The following is a 20,919-nucleotide window of genomic DNA, read 5'->3' as shown; positions in this document are numbered from 1 at the left end:
TTCCTATTTTTCCTTCTAGATATTTTATGCTACATGCTTTCTAAAACAGTCTTGTTATGTTTTTTGCACATTTTCAAAACCAATCAGTCTTTTCCAGGCTATATTCTGCTTTTTTCCCTTTTACTTGATACTGGTGTATATTGTCTCACTCTTTCTGCCCATAGTTAGATTTGTAATCAAAGATGCAACTGTTGTATGCTGCTGCTGCTGCTGAACTTCACTTCCACCCCAACAATTGTTTAGTGAATGAGTTGTAAACATTTCACTAGGGTAAATACTGTAACTGTGTGTTTTCTTCAAAAGATGGTATGAGTTAACATTAGCTATTTAGTAACTCAAGTGACGCTGGCCTTATACAAATACATTAATCAGTTCACATATTCAGTTAGTAACTATTTAATTTGTCTGAGATGATAACAACTCCAAAAGTCTTTGTAACTCATTTTCACCTAATCTTTAAAAAAAAAAAAAAAAAGAAGAAGAAGAAAAAAGAAATTTACTTTCTCAGTCTCCCAAATGGCAAGAAAAGTTTCTGGCACCCAGTTTCTTCTATTGGACTAAGAAAATTTTGTTGCAGCTATTTTTTCCAAAACAGTGAAGGCAGATCAGAATTATCTAACTTTCTTTGGATTTTAACTATGTTTTTCCCCCTCCAATACACGGTTAGACTTTAGCAATGTGCACAAACTGGCAGCCTCTTTTATTTCTTGCTGTCTTAGCTGTGAAAGCCTTATGCAATGATGCTAGCAAATGAATTCCGGCACTCTGTGTCTTACATTTTGTTTCTGGGATTTTTTGCCCTATATAGAGCCTGTATAGCTGCTTTTGTTCATTTTCTCCTATTCTGGAAAATGAGGTGCTCAGCTCCTGAAACTTCTTTACAGAAGGAGAAAAAAGTCATAGAAGTCTCCCTACAGTCATTGACATCTTTGTCAAAGGGGTTAGGGTCATTATAGAAGTTAGAACTTATGCCTGCATCATTATGGCAATCTGAAACTACCACAAACAGGAGGAAAACTAAATGCAGGTCTGTCAGGTACTATTAATTAGACATACTTTAGGCCTACTCATAGCTTTCAGAGATCTCATAGAGGTTGTGTCCAGCTAGGGATTATAAAAACCATTGTATAAAGATTACTTTTTTGTAATATAAAGGTTTTAAGTCTTGCGAGCCACACAGAATTGATGTAAAGAAGAGTATATGAGAACAGAAAGCAGGAAATGACACTTCTGTTAAAAAGGTTCTAATACCTGTCTGGAGAATTGAAATAAATCAGCATATCAAATGGCATTTTTGTAATTCAGCTTCAGCTGTTCTCACAAATATCTATTACTATGTGGTGTAAATTCTTTGTTTCATTATATTAATCAATACTGCAGTCGATAACACACCACAAATATTTTTTGTGTCCACTAAAGTTCAAGGGTCAGTTTGAGGGCTAACGCTGAAGGTAGTGCTTTGTAAAAGAAGAGAAGTTTACCTGGGTGGGCATTTTTTCAGTTCTTCTCTAGAATTCTATAGAAAATTGGGAAACAATTACAGAAATAAACCTAATTTGTTACAGTCATTTTTACCTGTTAGGGATAGACCGGGAAAAAATGTCACCGTTCTTAGCCTAATTCACCTAAAAAGGAAAAAACTCCAGCATCCTCTCCCGTAATTTAAAAAAAGCTAATAATTGACTAAGGTAAGAATTCCTGTAATGTCTTAATGATCAGGTACTATAATTGTGGGCTCACCTAAACATTTGAACATATGATCTTTCAGTTCCTTAAAATATCATGCCTAGTTAGGACGTGGTAATACTGCCACAGTACAGTATCTAGGTTTTACTAGTTCAATAATTTTCTTAAAATTACTAATAGAGTTAAATAGAATGAATGTTAAAATGCATACATTTTGTAAATTCCTACTGTATATGCAGTGAGAGGCAATATTTTCCATTTATTTGATTTTCTGGGCCATGTAAATTCTATGTTCTTTGTATTTGGTGATGGATTAAAACTGAAACAAGCATATTTTATTTGTTTTTTCTTTTTGTCTAATATTGGACTTAGTTTTATTAATAACAAGATGACAGTCATTCTTCAGAGCTATTTTTGGATATAGAATAATGCTATAGAATTTACTCTTTAGTTTTGTAAAGAATTGCCTCAGAGAAAACTAAAACAGATGGTAGCATGGCATGAACTCCAAAACATGATAGATTTACAGTCGAGGAGGAGAGTTCAAGAAACATCTTTTAAAATAAGTGGTTAGTAGTCAAAAAAAAAAAAAAATCCCCAGACTTTGGGGTACATGAAAATAAAATCAAGAATACTGAAAATCTGATAGCACTGTTTGAAAAAATACTGTGGAGTAAATAAGTTTTTCAAATTCTTTCTTGACTGGTTTCCAGAGGTCCAGTCGAGTACTGCAGCCCCTATCCAGTGAAATTTGTACAAAATGCATATTACCAGCAAAAAACGAAATGAAGCCTTTTCACCATTGTTCAACTTATTTTCTCTTTATATTCCTTAATTTCTAACTGCATGTTCTGCTTTATTTGTAGGAGCGTATTATGGCTCTAGAAATGGTAAGTTTCTTGAATTCATTTGCAAACCTGTCACAATGAGATTCCTGATAATTTTTCAGATTATCAAATATATATTGTTTTTATGTATTTTTTTTTAATTTCAGTTCTCTGTTTTTAACTTTCATTTTAATGTTAAGAGAATAAAGATATATATGATAGTTACACTGCACTTTTCTCTGTAGGTTTTTGCTATGGTATTTGAGCACGTATTATATAACGTACAGTTATATAACATACAAAGTAATGTAGCTTTTCTGTACAGCTCAATCCTTATGCAAACTCTGGAAAAGAAATGTGGTAGGATGGAGCCATATAAAGGATGCTATTCTTCTGCTGCTCACAGTTCAAATAATTGAAGTCCGTGTCACAGATTTAATCCTTCCAAGTAATGATTGTTTGCTTTTTGCTTGTTTACACTGGAAGGTGCAGACAGAATCATTTCGTCTGTCTGCCCACATGAACACTAGGACTAAAAGCATAGAGGCATAGGATTTTAAGATACTAAGTTGCCAGGGCATAAACCTCAATGTATCCATGTACCATGAGAGAACGCAGCTGGATTATCTAGATGTCCCAGGCTAGTAAGTCTGCATGGCACCCAGCTGACGCTGTAGTGTACCATGTGGGCTTCTTGGCTAGCTCTATCATTTCCGTACCATGCTTTTTTTCCCTTAGGTAGGCATGTGCATTGTGATATCGTACAACAGAATTTATCAGGCCTTTAGTTTCTTTTTATTGGACATCTACAAGATTGCATCTAAAGAAACCGGTACTGAGACGTTATCAAGGTTGCAAATTTAAATTCTTCAGATTTACTTGTACAATATTATTTCATCCTCCTTATCCTATAATAGTGTGTGCATCTATGAAGACAGCTTAAACTGCTTCAGGTTTCAAAAAACATATTTGAAGTATATTGAATATGATAAAACAGCTTACATCCACACATAAAAGGCCCTTTGTAAATCAGAGTTCAGTGCTGGAACTCCTTCCCTGTAGGAACAGGGAGCTAGTGTTCAATTTCAGAGTCCTGGCGCTTCACATAGAGCTATGTGAATGCAAATGTAGCCAAGATATTAGTCTGCTTAGGAGCATCTCTTCATCATGGTTTGCTTACATGACAGTCAGTCAGGCATGCATCCACTGCCATCCATTTCTCGTGAACCATGAGTTAAACTGCCTTGTCCCTTCCCAGTTTTGGCACAGCCAGAGAGTAATTTCCTGCAAATACTGCAATTTAATGCAAATTCAATCCATGTTAGTATTTCTATTTTTCTGAAGTCCTTCTATTTAAAAAAAAAAAAAAAGTATATATATATATGCGCGCACGCGCGCGCGCACACACACACACACACACACACACACACACACACACACACACACACACACTCACGATCTTTCTTCTTGTTTATAAAAAAATGTGGGAAGGCTTGTTACTAATTTTTGTCTGGATAAAAGGGGAAGAGAAAGTGGATTATTATCAATAAAATATCATTTTCTTTATAAATGCAAGTTGAGAGGCAACATCTGAATGCAATTTTGTGGTGCTAAATCCAGCTTCAAATCAATCACTGCTTTTATTATTGCTGACATAGGAAGATATTAAGGCCTGAGATTGCAGGTAAGAAAAGTATGGTCCTCAGTAAGGCTATTGAATGTTCCCAAGGCACTACTTTTAATTTTGCCATAAAGTTCCTCTGTGATGTTAAGCAAATCATTTAAACTGATATTTTCACAGGCAATTAATAATTTTGTGTTCCTCTTTTTCTGGGCTACTGACTTTCTGACTCTTGAGGCCTGATTTTCAGAAATGCTAAGCTTTGGTAATAACTAAATTCAGTGTGAGCTCCACGATATAAATATATATTGCTAAGTGCATGCGAAAGTCAGATGTTAGATAGCCGATAGTGAATACTGTAAAATTGTAAGTACTTTTTACCTTTTTATCTGTTTCAGTTCTCTAAGGAGAGTAGCACTGTCTCTCCCCTTTCCCTTAACAGATCTTAAAAAACCCACACAGAATAATATTTATGCTCTCTGAATGTGCCGTGATGAGATGTGATAGAAAAGCCCTTGAGCAAAGGAATGACGAAGGCTTGTTGTTTAAGGGATAGATAAGAATCCTTCCTTTTATAGTGTGTACATGTATATAGCTATACATCTATGCAGCATTTATAGCAATGAGTACATTAGTTAAAGTACTCGTAAAAGGTATAATTTTCTTACTGTCTGTTATCCAAGTGCTCAGAGCACTACAGTGAACAAGTACAACCTGAGTCACATAGCTTATGATTTGATTCAAGTACAGAGAATGGAAATGGGATAGACACTTAAGAAATTAAATTCAAATTGAAACAAAATTCTTAGTGGAGAGATTCCTTAAACTGTGTAGACAACATTTTCTTAGGAGAATTTTGAAGGAAAGGTAGCTGTTGACATAACATGCAAGATGCATAAGAGGGCAAGAGAGGGGAAAGACATGGCACACACAAGCTAGGCAAAATGCATAGAAAAACTTCAGACCTCCAGGGCTAAGTTTCTAAAGTATGGTACCATTGGTTTGTTAGGTTAACATCATCTGCTTTTTCTTCCATAATATTCTCATTCTACTTGAGACTGAGAAGAAATTGATCTGCACAAGAATATATGAAGTTTTCTGCAGAACTGTCCAAGATCACCAGAAGCCTCTTACAATCACATTTAAAATCATTTTTACCCTGCCTGTACCTTTTAAGCAAAAGAAAGCCACGTGCATCTAACAATAAATGCAGTTTTCTAAGTCTCTAGTTTAAGATTATAACTTAAACAGAACGTCTGTTCTAAGCAATGACCTGAAAGCTGTGGCTTACGTACATATTTTGAAAGGTACGTCTGGCAGCCCACTTTCCTTCCCTTCTCTTAATATCTACCTCATTTCTACCTCCTGCAGTTTCCAGTAAAATTGTTGGTGTAGCCATGTGATGAACTCGGCAGCTTAGGCAAAAAGAATTTGTGAAAGAAATGTAACAAGAGCCTAGGCAGATCCATTTCAGAGCTCTGGATGAATAAGCCTTCTCCCTAAAGTAAGAGGCCTGAAAAAAACACAGCCTTTTAAACTCAAAAGAGCCAAGTTTGTTAGACTATAAGCTAGCATAATGAACTTTGTAAGCAGTTAAAGCTCAAAGTGAGTAGGTAAGATGGAACAGGAATAAAGAGAGGTCTCTGAGCAAATCTCTTTCTACCTACTATATCTTTACAGGGCAAGTCCTTGCTCCCAGGTTTAGTTTAATATAACTCGATGATTTTGTGAGTTGCAGCAACCTATTCTTCCCACGTTCCCTTTTATACCTTAGAAGGTCCTTTGGATCATCTCTGAGGCCTGTCAGCTCCTTCTCTTCTCAGCTGTTTGTGTGAGCTGGAATTTACATCCTTACCCATGACTTCTACTCTCTGCCATACCAGCAGTTTCTTGAACCTTCTTTCCCCCGAGCAAACGCACTTGGTTCCAAAGGAAAGTGCAGTATTACCAACCTCCTTCAGGACATTGGGCCTGACCCAGCCTTAGGGAAACTCATGTATTAGCTGAGAAAAAATAATACTTGTTACAAAAAGCTTTTGGAGTTTTTTTTTGGTGGTTTTTCTTCAATCCAATCACTTCTACAGTCTGGTTCACTGGATACAACTAGTTGTTCCAGCAGGGGACACAAGGCAGGACAGGAGCAGAAGCTTGGGAGCAAGGAAGAATAGGAGCTGCTTAGGCAGACCCAATGCTGGATGTGAAAGGGATAAAGGACCAAGGTGCATTCTTGTTGGTGACTGATTGATTGGTTGGTTGATTCTCAACTTGAGTGCTTGAGAAGTGCCAAAGGAAATGCCTGAGTAAGTACTGCAGGCAAAACTGAAGTTTCTCTTACCTGGAGATTATCTGTGTGTTTTGTTCAGATTTTTTTGTTTATTTGTTTAATACTCCTTAATATACGGAATTTAGTTATTACATAGCTATTAAAAAGACGTTTTGCTGGTTATTTTAGTAATCAGTTATGTAGCCTGATATTTTGCCAAGATGTATATGATTTATCTTCAAATAAAGTGTTTCAGTTCATTGTTGGGTGTACCTTAGTTCTTACAAATCTACAGGCTTTGACCTCATGTTATTTCTAGACAAAGGTGCATGGTTTTTCTTGGGGAATAAAGAGTCGGAATTGTGTTCTCTGATGCAGCTACAATGGGCAGTACATCTAATTCTCATAAAGAGGTAAAAATGCCTCTAGCTGATGCAGGCTGTGCTAATATGTGGCTTCAGTAGGTTTCTGCAAACCATGTCACGTTGCTTATGATAATAAGCTGCAAGTTATATTCCTCTGCCTTAGCGGCACTGACTTAAAAGACAGGGAAGTTTTCTTTAAACCACCATGCCAGTTATTCCACTGAAGTTATTCCAGTGAACATGTGTGTTATATTTTCCTTGATAGATGAGATGGGTTGCTGTTTTCAGCAGAGAACTCAGAAGTGAGGATACCACTTACTCAGAATATTTGAGTCTGAATTTTCAGGACATGATTCTATTTTTTGTTACGATGTCATAAATTTAATATAACTCTAATTATTCTGTAACTATTCTGTAAAACAGTTCTTGCATACAAATTTCCTTTTTGGTATGAGCATTTATGTGTTTTGTTGTAACTCTTACTTATGTTCATGAAAGTAAGATTTTGAATACCAGTAATACAGATTTCTATGTGCACATACACGTAGCAGTGTAAGAGCTATTAGTTTCTTACCCTGTAGCAGTAGGCTAAAAGTTGCATCAGTTTTCTGATTAATCATGCACTCTAGCACAGGAATTGAAAGGGTAACAATGCTCAACACCTTTTGCAGAGAGTATGTGACTACCTTACACTGTTCATTTTACGGTGCATGCAAGCTCTCCCTCTCTCTCCTCCCTCTGTCTGCTTTCCATCAATAAGCAAATCTTGCAATTACAGCTCATTACTTTCCTGGCCATCATACATTGCAGCTATGAATGTTTAGGAAATCTTTAAGGGTTAACACTTTTTTCTCTTTGGTCTGCTTCAGTGGTGTCTTGCCAGAACTGACGTTACATCAAAGGCCTTCTAGTTCTTCTAGAACACAGTCATTCTTTGATCTTATAAAAATGGCCGGGAGAGGAGCAGCATTCTGAGATGCTCTGTCCTGCCTGCCTCACCCCTTCCTTTCCTTTCATCAGTGAGCTGGTGCGTCACTTCCTTTTGCTGGTGGTACAGTACTTTCCCAAGGTTCATTAATTCCTTCCTCTGCTCCCATGAAGTAGCTTCCAGTGCACAGTAGTGCTCACAGCTGAGTGTTTCTTTTCCCTTGACACCTGTCGTCCTCTCCCTTCTTCCTTGCTGCTGTCTACCTTTCCCACATAGCTATTACTCTTACTTGAATATCCTGTTTATCCATTCATCCTGTGCCCCCTAGAATTTGACATTTTACTTGTTCTTTTAGTGCTTTTGCTAATATAGTGACCTCTAGTTTTCTTCCAACATTATCTTCCTCTATTAAAGAATAAGGTATTCTGTCATTATGAATATAATTTCTTTTTAGCAATCACCTTCCTCACCCATTCATGCTTGTTTCTCATTTTCTACCCAATGACTGAATTTAAAGTAGGAACCAAAAATACTAAAATAAATAGATTTATAATATTCTTCACAACTTTTTCAATTTGTCGATTCCAGTTAAGGCTGTATTATTGCACAAACTCCACAAACTAAATAAAATATGCATGCCTATATATATATATTTCTAATATCACCTCTCTAATCCTCCTTCCCTCAAAACTGATGTGCAGCATTACTTTTAAAATGTTTCCTCTTTATTAATTTTCTTTGTTATGTAGGAAAATTGAATTATTGGATTAATGAGAAATGAGATAACTTATTGTTAGAAAATATAAATATATAAATATAAATAATCAAAGTCTCAGCACTCTTCCTTGTGCTGAGACTTTGAATTCTAAATTTGCAGATAAATATAAATGTAATTTTAAAAGGAGGTCCTGTGTTTTCCATCCACAGGATTCTCTCTAGGAATGTCATTCTTTCATCTGTATGAATTTTTCCATAGAATATGGGATGCTTGTAAGTTGATAAGTAATACACAGGTATATCAGGCAATTTTCCAGGTTACGTATCACAAAACAAGTTAAAATTATTCTTGAGAGCAAACTAAACATTAAAATGTTTCTAATGTGCTGCTGGGTCCTTCATTATAGTCTTGAATGTTTTATATTTAATCAAATCTGCAGCCTTTAGGAACACAGTTACACCAGTTGACGCCACCATAAATATTTCATTCTTTCATTGTCGTGCACCTTGTCATTAAAATGGGAAAATCCATAAGCCAGATTCCTGATTATTTTTCCTACTCTGATACCTTGGTTAAATTGGTTTTTTTTGTATTCCATTTTCTCTCATATAGAGAAATGTACTTGCTGTAAAAAGTGAGCAACAATGTTTCTTCTTTCCTGTGAAGGGTATGTTAATTAAATATTTGTAATACTTTTTTGAAAGGATAGATGAAATACTGTTAACATACAAAACATTAATGTAAATTATATGTAAAAATTTTTGGTCTGCAAAACTCTAGAAAGTCAAAGATAGCATTCATGAATGACACAGAACTCTCTATGCCCTTAAGAAGGTGTGCCCAATATGTTTCTTTACCCACTCTGCCTCCTGTATTATACTTCTTTTAATTTCCAGTAACTATATGCAAGATATCTTTCTGTTTGATCAAAACTTTAGTAAATGATAAAGAAGTGATTGCCTAACTAGGTCTGTGGACCCCCAGCAGAACCCTAGCTGATGATTCATAGAGAGCTAGATAGCCAAAAGACAGCACTGCCTCCTCCACATTTCCAGCTGCTAGATGCATCAAACAACTAAAAATTCATGAAATACTTTCCTAATATTTTTTCCATGTAAACAATTTCTGTAGTTACCACAGGGATGTTATGTGCTCATGAATGAGAGAAGAGGTTGTCCATGTCACTGCAAATGGGAAAGGAAGCATCCATTAAGCTCTCTTAATTAAAATGTGGTCCACCCTATACAAAAACATCTGGAGTCTAAATTAAAAGTTCGGTTATTTTGGCATTTGCATTGCTTTCTCATTCAGATCCCCATGTTAACAAAGATCTGTTGTTTTTCATTACTATGAATGCAGTTTTAGCTTTAAAAACAATCTTAGTAGTTTAAACCTCGATGAAACAATGTAGTGTAATGAAACCCAGTTGAACTTGTATGTTGTGTAACTTGATAAATTTATGTAAGTTGTTTATCTTTTTTTAAAGTAATGTGATTTCTTAATATGCTATAGTGTGTTGTAATGAAACCATCAAAACAATTGTATTATTGGAGTAATAGTATAATTGGAATATAATGATACAAAATATATATATTATTTTCTCTTGACATTCCCCATACACTTACGATATACTAGGTCATAGAATGTCCCAGCTATCATGGGATTTAGCTATCATGAGAGTCAAGAAAAACTCAGGTGTCTTAAATAGAGCCACACCTTGTATCAAAGAAGAATTTACCTAACGCAGTGCATTCTGCCTCTATTGTGATGCTAAGATCACAGAATTTACAACAGTCTAGCATCAGTCTAATACTGGAAATAGAAGCTGGAACTGCACAGATTTAGATATATTAAATTGGAAAACAAAGGATACCTTTAAACCTGCTTAACTGCTGGATGCATCCTGTTCTTGCTAATTAGGTATTCAGCATGCTAAGGTCATTTAAAAAGAAATGTCATTGTAGGTCACCTTTAACATTACACCTTTCATCTGAATTGTGAGTAACTGCCTGCTGAAATGCATTGCTGTCAATTTAAATTATAGTTGCATTTAATATTTTTATGGGTATTCTTTGGGGATTAGCTAACTGGTACTTAAGTCAGCTCTAATTTTCAAATATATCTGTGCTATACAGATAGCCATTTGTTTTTACCTACCTCAGGAAAGAAACGAGCACTGTCCATGAAAGTCTGTAAAGTTTGGTTTCTGGTTTATGTTTATGTTTTCAATATATTGACTGTAAAGCCAAACTTTGTATACAAACCAGCTTTGATTTATTTGTGTATAGCATTGCAGCTTTGAGACTAAAAATAAAATGTGCGCCTGATTTTGATTTAGATTTGTCCCTTGAGACAGTGTGAAACTGTCTATCACAAAGAATACATCAATATACAAGGATTAACTGTTCACAAGCACTTTAAATATCAAAGTGTTTGTATGCAATCATGGAAAATGAGTAATTTGTTTTATCATTCTCTGTGAGAACATAGAACACCCCTTTTCAAAGTAAATAATCTTTATTTTAAAAACAGAAAGATTAATAGCACTCTATGGAAGAGTCTACTCTTAAGTAAAATACCATGAAAACAGCCTCAGTTAGTGCAGCTGGTGTTTCTTCCTCTTATCAGTACCATCAGTGAACTGTGCTGGTACCTTCTGTTCCCTGTTAAATAACAGACAGACAGATGTAATTGCTCTCTTTAGGTTTATTCATATGTATTATGACATATAGCTTTCCAGTTTCTGGGAAAAAAGTTAATATTACTTAATTGCCCTCTATGTCAGGTGTTCCCAACATCCTTTTTTGCATTTTATCTGAATGGCTAAATCCATCTCTTCTAATAGAATAGAGTGTAGTCATTAATGATACAAGCATGGCATTTGATCTGTGTTGAGGAAGTTGCTGTGCATTTCATTAAATTATTAACAAATCAATTCTGTGAGCTAGCTAAAAGCTTTTTCATCATCTTTCTCTCCCATTCCTCAACTTATTCTTTTGTTCTCTTCTTTTTTGCATTGAAGCTCCTCTAGCAAACTTTTTTCTTCTTTTGTTTTTCATTTGTGCATCACCATCATTCTTTCCCGTGGTTTTATGAAACAGGGACACATTTTTGTCCCCGAAAATGTTAGTATATGAGTTATCCTTTTAAAATCACTTCACAAATTGCTCAGAAGACTGTGAGAATTTTAGCATATAAAAGCAGCTGTACTGGGCAAGACCAAAGGTCAGTCTAGCCCAGCGAGAAATTGCAATAATATCCAAAAATAAATGCATAAGGAAGAGTGTCTGAACAGGACAGACACATATTTTATTTCCCTCTTATTCATTCTGTCAGATTCCAGCCATTCAAAGTTCAGAGTTTTTCTGACCTGGATGTGGTTTTTATGAGTTTTGGAATCCTATTATGGTATTTCTCTTTCATGAACTTGCCCAATTTCTTCTTAAAACCGTATAAACTTTTCCATCTTTATGTAACTTCTGATTTTATGCACATTGGTCATTTCTCTCCTCATCTGTCTTCTATCTTCCTGACTAAAGAGTCCTAGTCTATGGAGTTATTCTATTTAATCTTTCTTCTTACGGAAAGTATTCTATGCCTTTGATCATTCTTGTTGCTCTTCTCTGAGCCTTTCCCATTTCTCCCTATTTCTGTTCTGAGGTGGGTATCCAGAACTGCACTCTCTAGTCAAGATGCAAGCACACTGTGGATTCGTAGTTGGGGATAATTATGTTCTCTGGCTGTTTATTCCTTTCCTAATGATGTACCATGTTGGTTTTTTATTTTTGATTGTTACTGAGCATTGAGTTAGCCTTAAATTTAGGATTAGTAAGCATCAAAGTCAGGATTAAATCTTAAGAATCTCATGAGGTCGTTCTACAGTTCTTCACAGCTGACCCTCATCTTTACTGCCCTGAGCGTCTAATTAGCAGCAGCAAACATCGCCATGACATACCTCACTGTGCTTTTCAGGCTGTTTATCTAGGTATTCAGTAGCACAGATCCTGGTGGAACCAGTTCACCTGGTGACCACTCTGCACCATGAAATCTGATCATTTACTTCTGCAGTCTGTTTGCCATCTTTTAACTGACTTTCAAACTAGATAAAGACATTCCCACATAGCTCATGGCTGCGTAGTTTTCTTTGTCGCCTTAGATGAAGGATACAGTCAAAAACCTTTCAGAAGTCCACGTAGCCTATATCAGTCGAATCTCCCTTATACACAGGATTCTTGATGAGATCCAATAAATGAGGACTGAGCATGAATATGACCTGAGGGCTGGTCTTCTACTTTCAAGATTACATTTAATAATGTAACAATAGCTTCAAATGATTAATGAAAACAAGCTGAGGCACAGCTTCTTTTCTTCTTTTTTTTTTCTCTCCCCAAAAAGCATGTGGAGTAGAGGGAATATATTTAGGAGACTTTTGATGAGAACAAATGATGAGCATCTTCCTTAATTTTATTTGCGGACAATGTTGAGAGCTTTTCGTGGCATGGATATTTGGAGGTAGAATTGGAAAATAGGATGGCTTAAGGGATAGGCACATACTTAGGGTCTGAGCTGCTGTTACGATGAGAACAAATCACAAATTTCATTTATAAAAAAGCAAAAACTTTCATAGCTGTAAAAATTACTATAAACTAAATATACTTGATAGCATATTGAGGAACCTTTACGTTAAATGCGTCCTGTGTCCTTGACAAATTTATTTCAGCTCTGCGTGACTTGCCAAATACATTGTCTGCAGGACAATGTATTGTCCTGCAGTTGACAAGTGCAATGCCTTAGCAGAATAGGGTAAGTAGTATATACCATAAGCTCAAAATATTTATGATTTAATTTGCTGATGGACCAAGAAAAGAAACGAGGTTGGGTTGTTCATTTCCTGAGGGGGAGGAGGAGTTTGTTGTATTTGTGTGTGGGGAGGGGAGGAGGAGGTTGGTTGTTTCTTAAGGGGTAGGAAGAGTTGTTGTGAAGTCAATAACTTTGTGGTAAGTGTCTCTGTGTAACACTAAGGTGAGTGCTGAACATTAGGATTCGATATTTTGATTCACATATCATTAAATTTTCTCTTCATGAGAGTGGGTAGGGATTTTTTTGTAGAGGATCTGTTGTCTATTATGTATTCCTCAGCCTTACAAACACATGCAAACCAGTACCACATGCTACTCTGGGAAGAAGCAGCAAACATTGCAACTAATCATAAATTCATGGAGTGGAAAATCAAGACTTTGATGAACGTAAGGTCACTATAAATGAAGCATGAGATATGAATACCACTTTACGGTGGTAAAAATGAAATGGTGGATACTTATAAGGGAGAAACATTAGAAAGTGATAGATACCTCTAGGCAATTTTACTTTGAAGTGAGGAGATATAGTAACCATTTGAAAAAATATTAGGTATTTTTTCTGTATAAGAACAGTTCTACATTGCTGTTTGTGAATGTATTCTTGTTCTTTTCTACACTGTGTGAAGAGCATAAGTTTTCCTGGAAGAAAGGACCAGGTTCAGGACTTACCATCTTCCTAAGTACAGTAATCAGTCTAGAGTCATATGAATGTGTATATTTATTATTTTTGCTCCTACTGAGTCTTGCATTCCTGCTGTAAGATTTAACAGTGGGATAAGAAAGTCCTTTCTTAGCTAAGCATACAGTCTAAGGATAAAAGCTCTTTCCTGGAAGATGGGAGGTACGGTTTGAACCTTGTCAGTCTCAGAAGGAAAAAGAACCCAAATATCCAGGAAACTGTTTTATAGAAGTAGATCATAACTTATCAATGTATTAAATGCCAGTACCATTTTTCTAGTAAAATTAAATAATTATGGAAAAAGAAACACCACTGTCTCATGTCTGCTAGCTAGTTCAGTTTACTGGGTCTGAATGTGTCTTATAGGTCCACTCTATGAGATACAAATGAATCCCATTGTTTGAGACTTGACCTTCATTTATTACGGAAAATATGTTTATTGCAACCTGAAAAACTGAATGTTAGGAACTATTAGGAAAGAAGCAGACAATAAGACAGACAACATTGCTTCCAGATTGTGGGTGTATCTGTACTCACTCTGTTCGGTTCTAATTCTCTATTCCTCGCTCCGCCTCTTCGTGTTAAAAAAGATGTAGTACAACTAGAGAAGGTCCACAGGACATAAGAATGATCAAAGGCATGACATTTCTTCTGTGTGAGGAACAGCTAAATAGATTCTTTAGCCTGGAAAAGATTATGAATGGGGAAAATGTGAAAGGTCTATAAAACAATCAATGGCATAAAGATCAATAGGGACTGGTTGGTCATTATCTGTTGCAGTATGAGAATGAAAGAGCTACCAAGTGGTGGGTTCAAAACAAAAGACCTCACAAAAATTTTTCACATATTGCATTATAGTTATGTGAAATATTACTTAAGTTCTTTGGAGCAGTGTCATGTGTCGATGGGTGTATTTGTGACTACTTGTTTATATACTTAAAAAGACTTAGCAAAAAAAGGTCTGTGGTCACTAGGCAGTCATGTAAACAGTATAAATATAAATATGAATACCAACAATATTCTTAATGCTTAACATAATATACTTTTGCATATTATTATTAACAATTTATGTTGCATCTAACAGTATGTATTTTACTAATAATTTATTTTTAGCAATATTATTAATGAAAATATTGATATTAACAATGTTAATATAGTTTCCTAAGTTGCCTGCTCACATGAATGTTCATTTCATTGTTTTTCTCCCATTTCTTTTTTTTTTATTAATTCTTATGTGATTGAATCTTAACTAATAAATATACTGATGAACTATGCTTTTAAACTATGCAATCTCTAAAAAACTACCTTACCTGGATATAAGCTTTTTTTTGGTAACAGTGAAACCTATAGAGATTTCCTAAAGTATCTATGATTGGTAAAGTATTTTTGTTGTTTATTAGTACTGCTGATGTTTAATGGGTTGCTGTACCCAGCATTACGGTACATGAGTACCGTCTTGCATCATTGTATGTCTCTTGAAGATTGCCATGCAGCTTTATGCGGTAAGGAACACAGCTTTTTGGGGTAACCTACATCTGTGTTCAGAGATATTCACTGATTTTTTCTTATCCTGGTACAATTCAAAGTGTTACTCTTTTCAAATCTGAAGCCTATAATCTAAACAGGGTGTTTTTCCTGTTGGTCTGATGATTGGGACGTTCCAAGACTAGCAACAAAGCTTTTGTAGCTAAGGGCAAGTTAACCTAGTATGCACAGACTTTAGAGCATAACTATATTTGACTTTAGGATTGATTAATTTTGTCTGGTGTATAAATTTTTGCTTTAAAGTCCCAGAGTATTAATACAGTTGATGAAGCCAGTTATTGGTAGAGAACCATACCAGGTTAACAGAACCTTATCCAAGGAAGTGTAATTTATAGAATCCTGGAGGAAATATTGTTTATTGTTAAGAAAGTACAAACAGTATTGTTTCTACCTGCTTTTCAGTAAATAATAGAAGGGCAGCCTTTGAGAAGCTCCAGAAAAATCTGGCTACTGTGGTATGAATACTCTTTATTCAAAAACCATCAACTCTGCACAAGAACCAAACTGCTCATTTTTTTTCATCTTGGCATCTTGCTACTTGCTGGATTTTTGAGTCACTGGCATGAAGGTTAAATGCCCACATTTTGTTAGTGAGTCCAAGCCCAACTTTCTCTAAAGTGATAATTTGGCTTTCAACAGTACATGTTATAGATCTAAACCAAAAATGTAAAATTTGAGTATCGTGTACGTAGCTAAGTACTAACTGCATATCTTTCTGTTTACAAAAATGGCTTTGGTTTTGCTATGTGCTTAGCTACAAATGTATAAACATTGGGAGTGCAGATTTATACTTTTACTATGGGCACTTTACGTGCTGAAGTGCAATACAAGAAAATCTGATTCATGGAAACTTAGATTAAGGAAATGTGCTGTGATTCTGTGATTTTATTTTTGTCCTTATTTTTCTGTTAACAGTCAATGTGTTGACCTGTTGCCTGTTTAAAAGTAACTAGTGTTATTGGTTCCCATAGATGCAATGCTTTCTTAGTGTTTGAGTTAAATGAAAGGATGAAAGCATTGATTAATTCTTTATGCTGTATCTTGTGTTCTGTTCTTCAGAGTACTCGAGTAGCTTTAGACCACCTGGAGTCTGTTCCTGAGAAACTGAGCCTGTTAGAAGATTTCAAAGATTTTGGAGTAAGAGAGATGTGACTTGACTCTTTCAGTAGTTTTAAATTATTTAGGTCAATCAATGTCCTCCTGATATATATAGATACATCAGTTAATAACATGCATAAAATCAAATAGGTACATATTATATAGACAAAAATGTACAGTAGTCCATTTTGATCATATGTAGTTTTGTTGAGGTCATTAATTGATTCCTAATTAGTAACCTAAGACTGCTGAGGAGTAAGCAAATATTGATAACTGATTATAATAGCTCAAGTCCGAATGATTGGCTCAGAATATTTGTGTTAAGTGCTGAATTCTGGTATTAGTTGTTAATAATTAAAAATACTATAATAAAATAAATTATTCCAATTATTTAAATATTTAAAGTAATAAGTGAAAATAGGTGAGCTTTACAGCTTCACAGGCTTTTTTTCTTAAAATAAAGAAGATGAATAATATCACTTCTTGATCTCAGTATCACTATCAAATCAAGATGTGTTTGTTCTGACACAGTGGGACACACTGAGAGTAGTAAAGGGCTACTATCAGGAATGATAAGTCCTAAATTGGATCTTGTATGGTTAAATGGCTGGGCCACTGTGTTATCATTACTTTCCACTCATGAAGTCAGTGGTCTACTAAAAGAGAATTTGGGTCATTATAGCACAATATAAATTTTAAATCAGAATCAAATCACAGACCAACAACTGCACAATGATTTCGGTCTTATTTTGTATTAAAAAGTTTCTCATCCTGAGGTGTTTACAAGCATTTCAAAACGTATTTGTTCGGAACACCGTGTATTCTAACTGTTCTTGCACAAGGTCATGGGTTAAGACACGGTGGAACATATTCAGGCATCATTTTATGCTGTTCTTTCTATTATATCAATAAGATTAGGAAACAATTGCTGATTGCAATGTTTTTGATAAAACAAAATATTGGTGAAATGTGTAGCTTCAATTTCACATTCCAGGTATCCTAAGAAGAGCTTTTTGTTTTGACAGAAGTTGAGGTTTGCTTTCTGTTGCCTGACAGTTATGCCACTCCTTTGATTTGGGTTCTAGTTTGTACATTACTGAAGACTGAGCAAAAATAGGCATACAGAAGCTTAAATGTAGGGTTTCTACAATCTCCTTCGCACTTGCACTCTCTTGCTTAAAGTTATTATGCAATGACATGGTCACTTTCTGATTTACTGTAGATCACTTAGCTGTGACTTAGCCAGTGTTAATATATTAGGAATCTGTATTCTTTGTTTTACTTTGACCTCTGTCCCTCTCCCTGACTTAACGGTTTTTTACAGACTGTTTCTTAAGATGAGTCCCTGTCAACAACTATATATTATTTAATAAATAATTTATTTATCATGTATGTATTTATTATTCAAGAGAGCTAAACTTTATACCTTAGCTATGGGAATGATGTCAATCTGAAGTTCCCTCAGTCTTCTATTTGAAATACTCCATTAGAAGATTTTTCTTAAACAGTAGGAAAAAGTATTTTAGACCCTGCTGAATATCTGTACAGCAAAGTACAATGGTATTATGGTATGTATCTAGCAAATTTCAGTCTCAAGTGGGATGCATGAATGAAGTCTTTCAAAACGATCTATTACTTTCTAATGCTGGCAAGTTATTCCCTCGATACTATTTGTAGGAAGGGAGAAGGAAAGAAAAAGTAATTCTTTATTTGATAATTGTTCACAAGTTGTGTGGTAGTTGTATTAATTCAAGTGAATTGTTAGCTAATCACTGAGAAGTGTTATGTTTCCACATTTGAAAGTACTGTTCAGTCCATATGCCTAGAACACAGTTTTCTTTGAGAACTTTTTCTAAAGAGTTGCCAGTAATTTTTCTCCATTAAATAATTCCTTTGTTAGAAGCTATGATATAATTGCATTTTGGAAAGAGTTACAAGAAAGTTTTCATTTAGTTATGAATCAGGCTGTTCACAATTTTAACCTGTTTTCTGTTCCGTGTAGAACATTATGCTTTCATATGGCCCCTGTATTTCTACCTCGAAAGTTAGTAGTTAATTCATTCTTGGTGTGTTGAAAATCCTTGGCAATACCTGTATTTACAATAGCCAACCAATGCGTATTAACTGCTTTTCACCTTACAAAATCATTTGGACCTTTCAATGCGTTTCTAGGAGTCATATTGCCGAAGGGAGATGATTGAAGAGCGGTACATGAAGTATAAAGAATTAGTGAGTTCCCTACATCAGCAGCTGGAAGATTCAAAACAAAGAGTCCAACAGTTCAAGGTATATGTGTATACTCTGCTTTAATTTTTATCTTGTTACTTTCAATCAGCAACAGAAACTTATTTAATGAATTAACTCATAGCACAAACACAGACTAAAATCATACACCAATGTTCGTATATCTCTGTCCTGCGCTGGCACATCTGCACGTAGCTGCTATGGCTGGTGTAAACTTTGGTGACAGAAATTTGCTTCCATTAAAAAGTGCTATGAAAGATTTCCAAAATTTTAAAAATTTCCTGGAAAAGCAATGCTGTGTCTTACTACTCTCAGGCGTTCACTTGTGCCCCTGCTTGTCAAATTACTGTCTTTTAGACTACAGCTTTGTTTGTTCACTTTTTTCTGTGTCCTTTCATGTAAAAGATAAATATATAAACCTGTTTCCCCCATGAAAAGAAATGTTAATTTATCTTGTATAGTGATTTTTTTAGCAGTTGATCTTTCCATTCTGTACAGAAGATACTATACCGTGTCCGTTTCATGATAGAGCAAATTCAGGCAAACAGATGTGAAATGATTTGCTAAAGGTCACTCAGCTGACCACTAGCAGAGGGACTACAGTGGTACAGAACCAGGCAGCAGCTGAAATAAAAGATCAGAATCATGCCAGTATTTCTGCTGACCATCACAGGCAAAACAAGATTCATTGGAAATGTCTATTCAGCTGTGTCTCTAAGCAGTTGAGCTCAAAATCTAGGATCGGGCACCATGTATCAAGAAAGTTTAAACTGTTTGTGTTCCCCACCTTCTCCATAGCAGTCATTCTTCTGTAAAATGTTGCCATATTTCCAGTGGGGCTTTTAAAAAGTAGAAAAGAGAAAATAAAGACAGAGAACTTCAGTTTAGTAAGCTGTTGATGTAAGAAGATATTAAGCTATTTAAGATACCCATGTGGCTCTCTTGTAAGAAAGGACGGAAAGGAACAAGCAAGGCAGATGCAATCTGTTGCTCGTGATAGTCTTAAATTTTTCAAATTTCTCATGCTTTCACACAAGAGTTACTAATTCAATAGCTGTTGAAATTTGGCAAACATTGAAAAGCTAAGTGGAAGAAATCAGCTGACAGTATAATGTAATATTGCACTAAGCCGACTGAGCTAACTAAACTTGCATGATATGAGCTCTCTATTAAGAATCTAGAGTAAGGCTGATTCCAGAACAATATTTTATCTCTCTTTAGACAGCAGGGAGCATTTAGTGGCTTCCTTTTAGACAGGCCTAATTGGGTTTTTGCATGACATACAGTACTGCTTGCTGTCACAGCTATTACAAATGGAACAGAATGTCCGAAAATAAGTAACAAACGGGTGTTAATCTCATTTCACTGATCAGGCTGACTTAGTCTAAGAAAGCCCTTTTTAATGCTTGCCTTTCTTACCCTCCTCTGGAACTTATCTAACTCAAACTCATTGTTATTTCTTTTTTTTTTTTTTTTATTTTTACTATTTGTCAGTAGTTTATAAACTTAAATGGTGGAAGAGTATACTGTTGAGGACGTCATTCTTTTTGGCAGTTTCATTTCATGATTTATATACAATCTGGTGCTTTTACTATATAAAGTAGGCATATTTGGTAGAGGATAAGATAATACACGATGTAAAAGAGGAGTTCTTATAAAAAGCTTTACATTAACCATTTTGCATATAGTCACTTGTAGAATTAATCTTTCTCCTCTGTTATGATCATCTTCCTGCCCTCTGTAGTAACACACTTCTTTTAGCTTGCTTGCTGACATTCATCCTGGACACGCATTATTTAATCTTATGTGTTACCCTGTTTTCGTTTAAAGGAGCCAAAATGTTACCGAAGTGAATATTCCCCTAAAAGTAGTTATTTTTCTTCCCTCCTATGTTTTCATTTATCTCCACGCATTCTCCCCATTTTTCTGTAGTCTTGTCAGATGCCTGTAAAATATCTGTTGTTTACAAGTCCAGGAAATTCAAAATGGCTATCTATACAGGTTAAGATATAAGATTTCCTGTAACAATAGAGGCCAGAGGTAGGTAGAATACCACGAAGTTCAACAGCAGTGATTGTGTGATTAA

General features: G+C 35.2%; 1 protein-coding gene across 15 annotated transcripts in view; it reads left to right on the top strand.

Moving 5' to 3' along the window:
* CEP128 (centrosomal protein 128) overlaps nt 1-20,919 on the top strand; it is a 136,370-nt gene that overhangs the window by 98,828 nt on the left and 16,623 nt on the right. For 13 of the 15 annotated variants that reach the window (XM_068946707.1, XM_068946702.1, XM_068946697.1 and 10 more), the window contains 3 exons: nt 2,553-2,576; nt 16,551-16,628; nt 18,762-18,875. In XM_068946707.1, coding sequence (XP_068802808.1) covers nt 2,553-2,576; nt 16,551-16,628; nt 18,762-18,875 — 216 coding nt within the window. The remainder of the gene's footprint in view (nt 1-2,552; nt 2,577-16,550; nt 16,629-18,761; nt 18,876-20,919) is intronic. The other 2 variants (XM_068946706.1, XM_068946710.1) reach the window with 2 other exon arrangements.

This window comes from Struthio camelus, chromosome 5 (assembly GCF_040807025.1).
Source record: "Struthio camelus isolate bStrCam1 chromosome 5, bStrCam1.hap1, whole genome shotgun sequence".
In the NCBI taxonomy this organism is placed as follows: domain Eukaryota; kingdom Metazoa; phylum Chordata; class Aves; order Struthioniformes; family Struthionidae; genus Struthio; species Struthio camelus.
The sequence above is the reverse complement of the archived record's forward strand: the minus strand, read 5'-3'. Positions and strand labels throughout refer to the sequence as shown.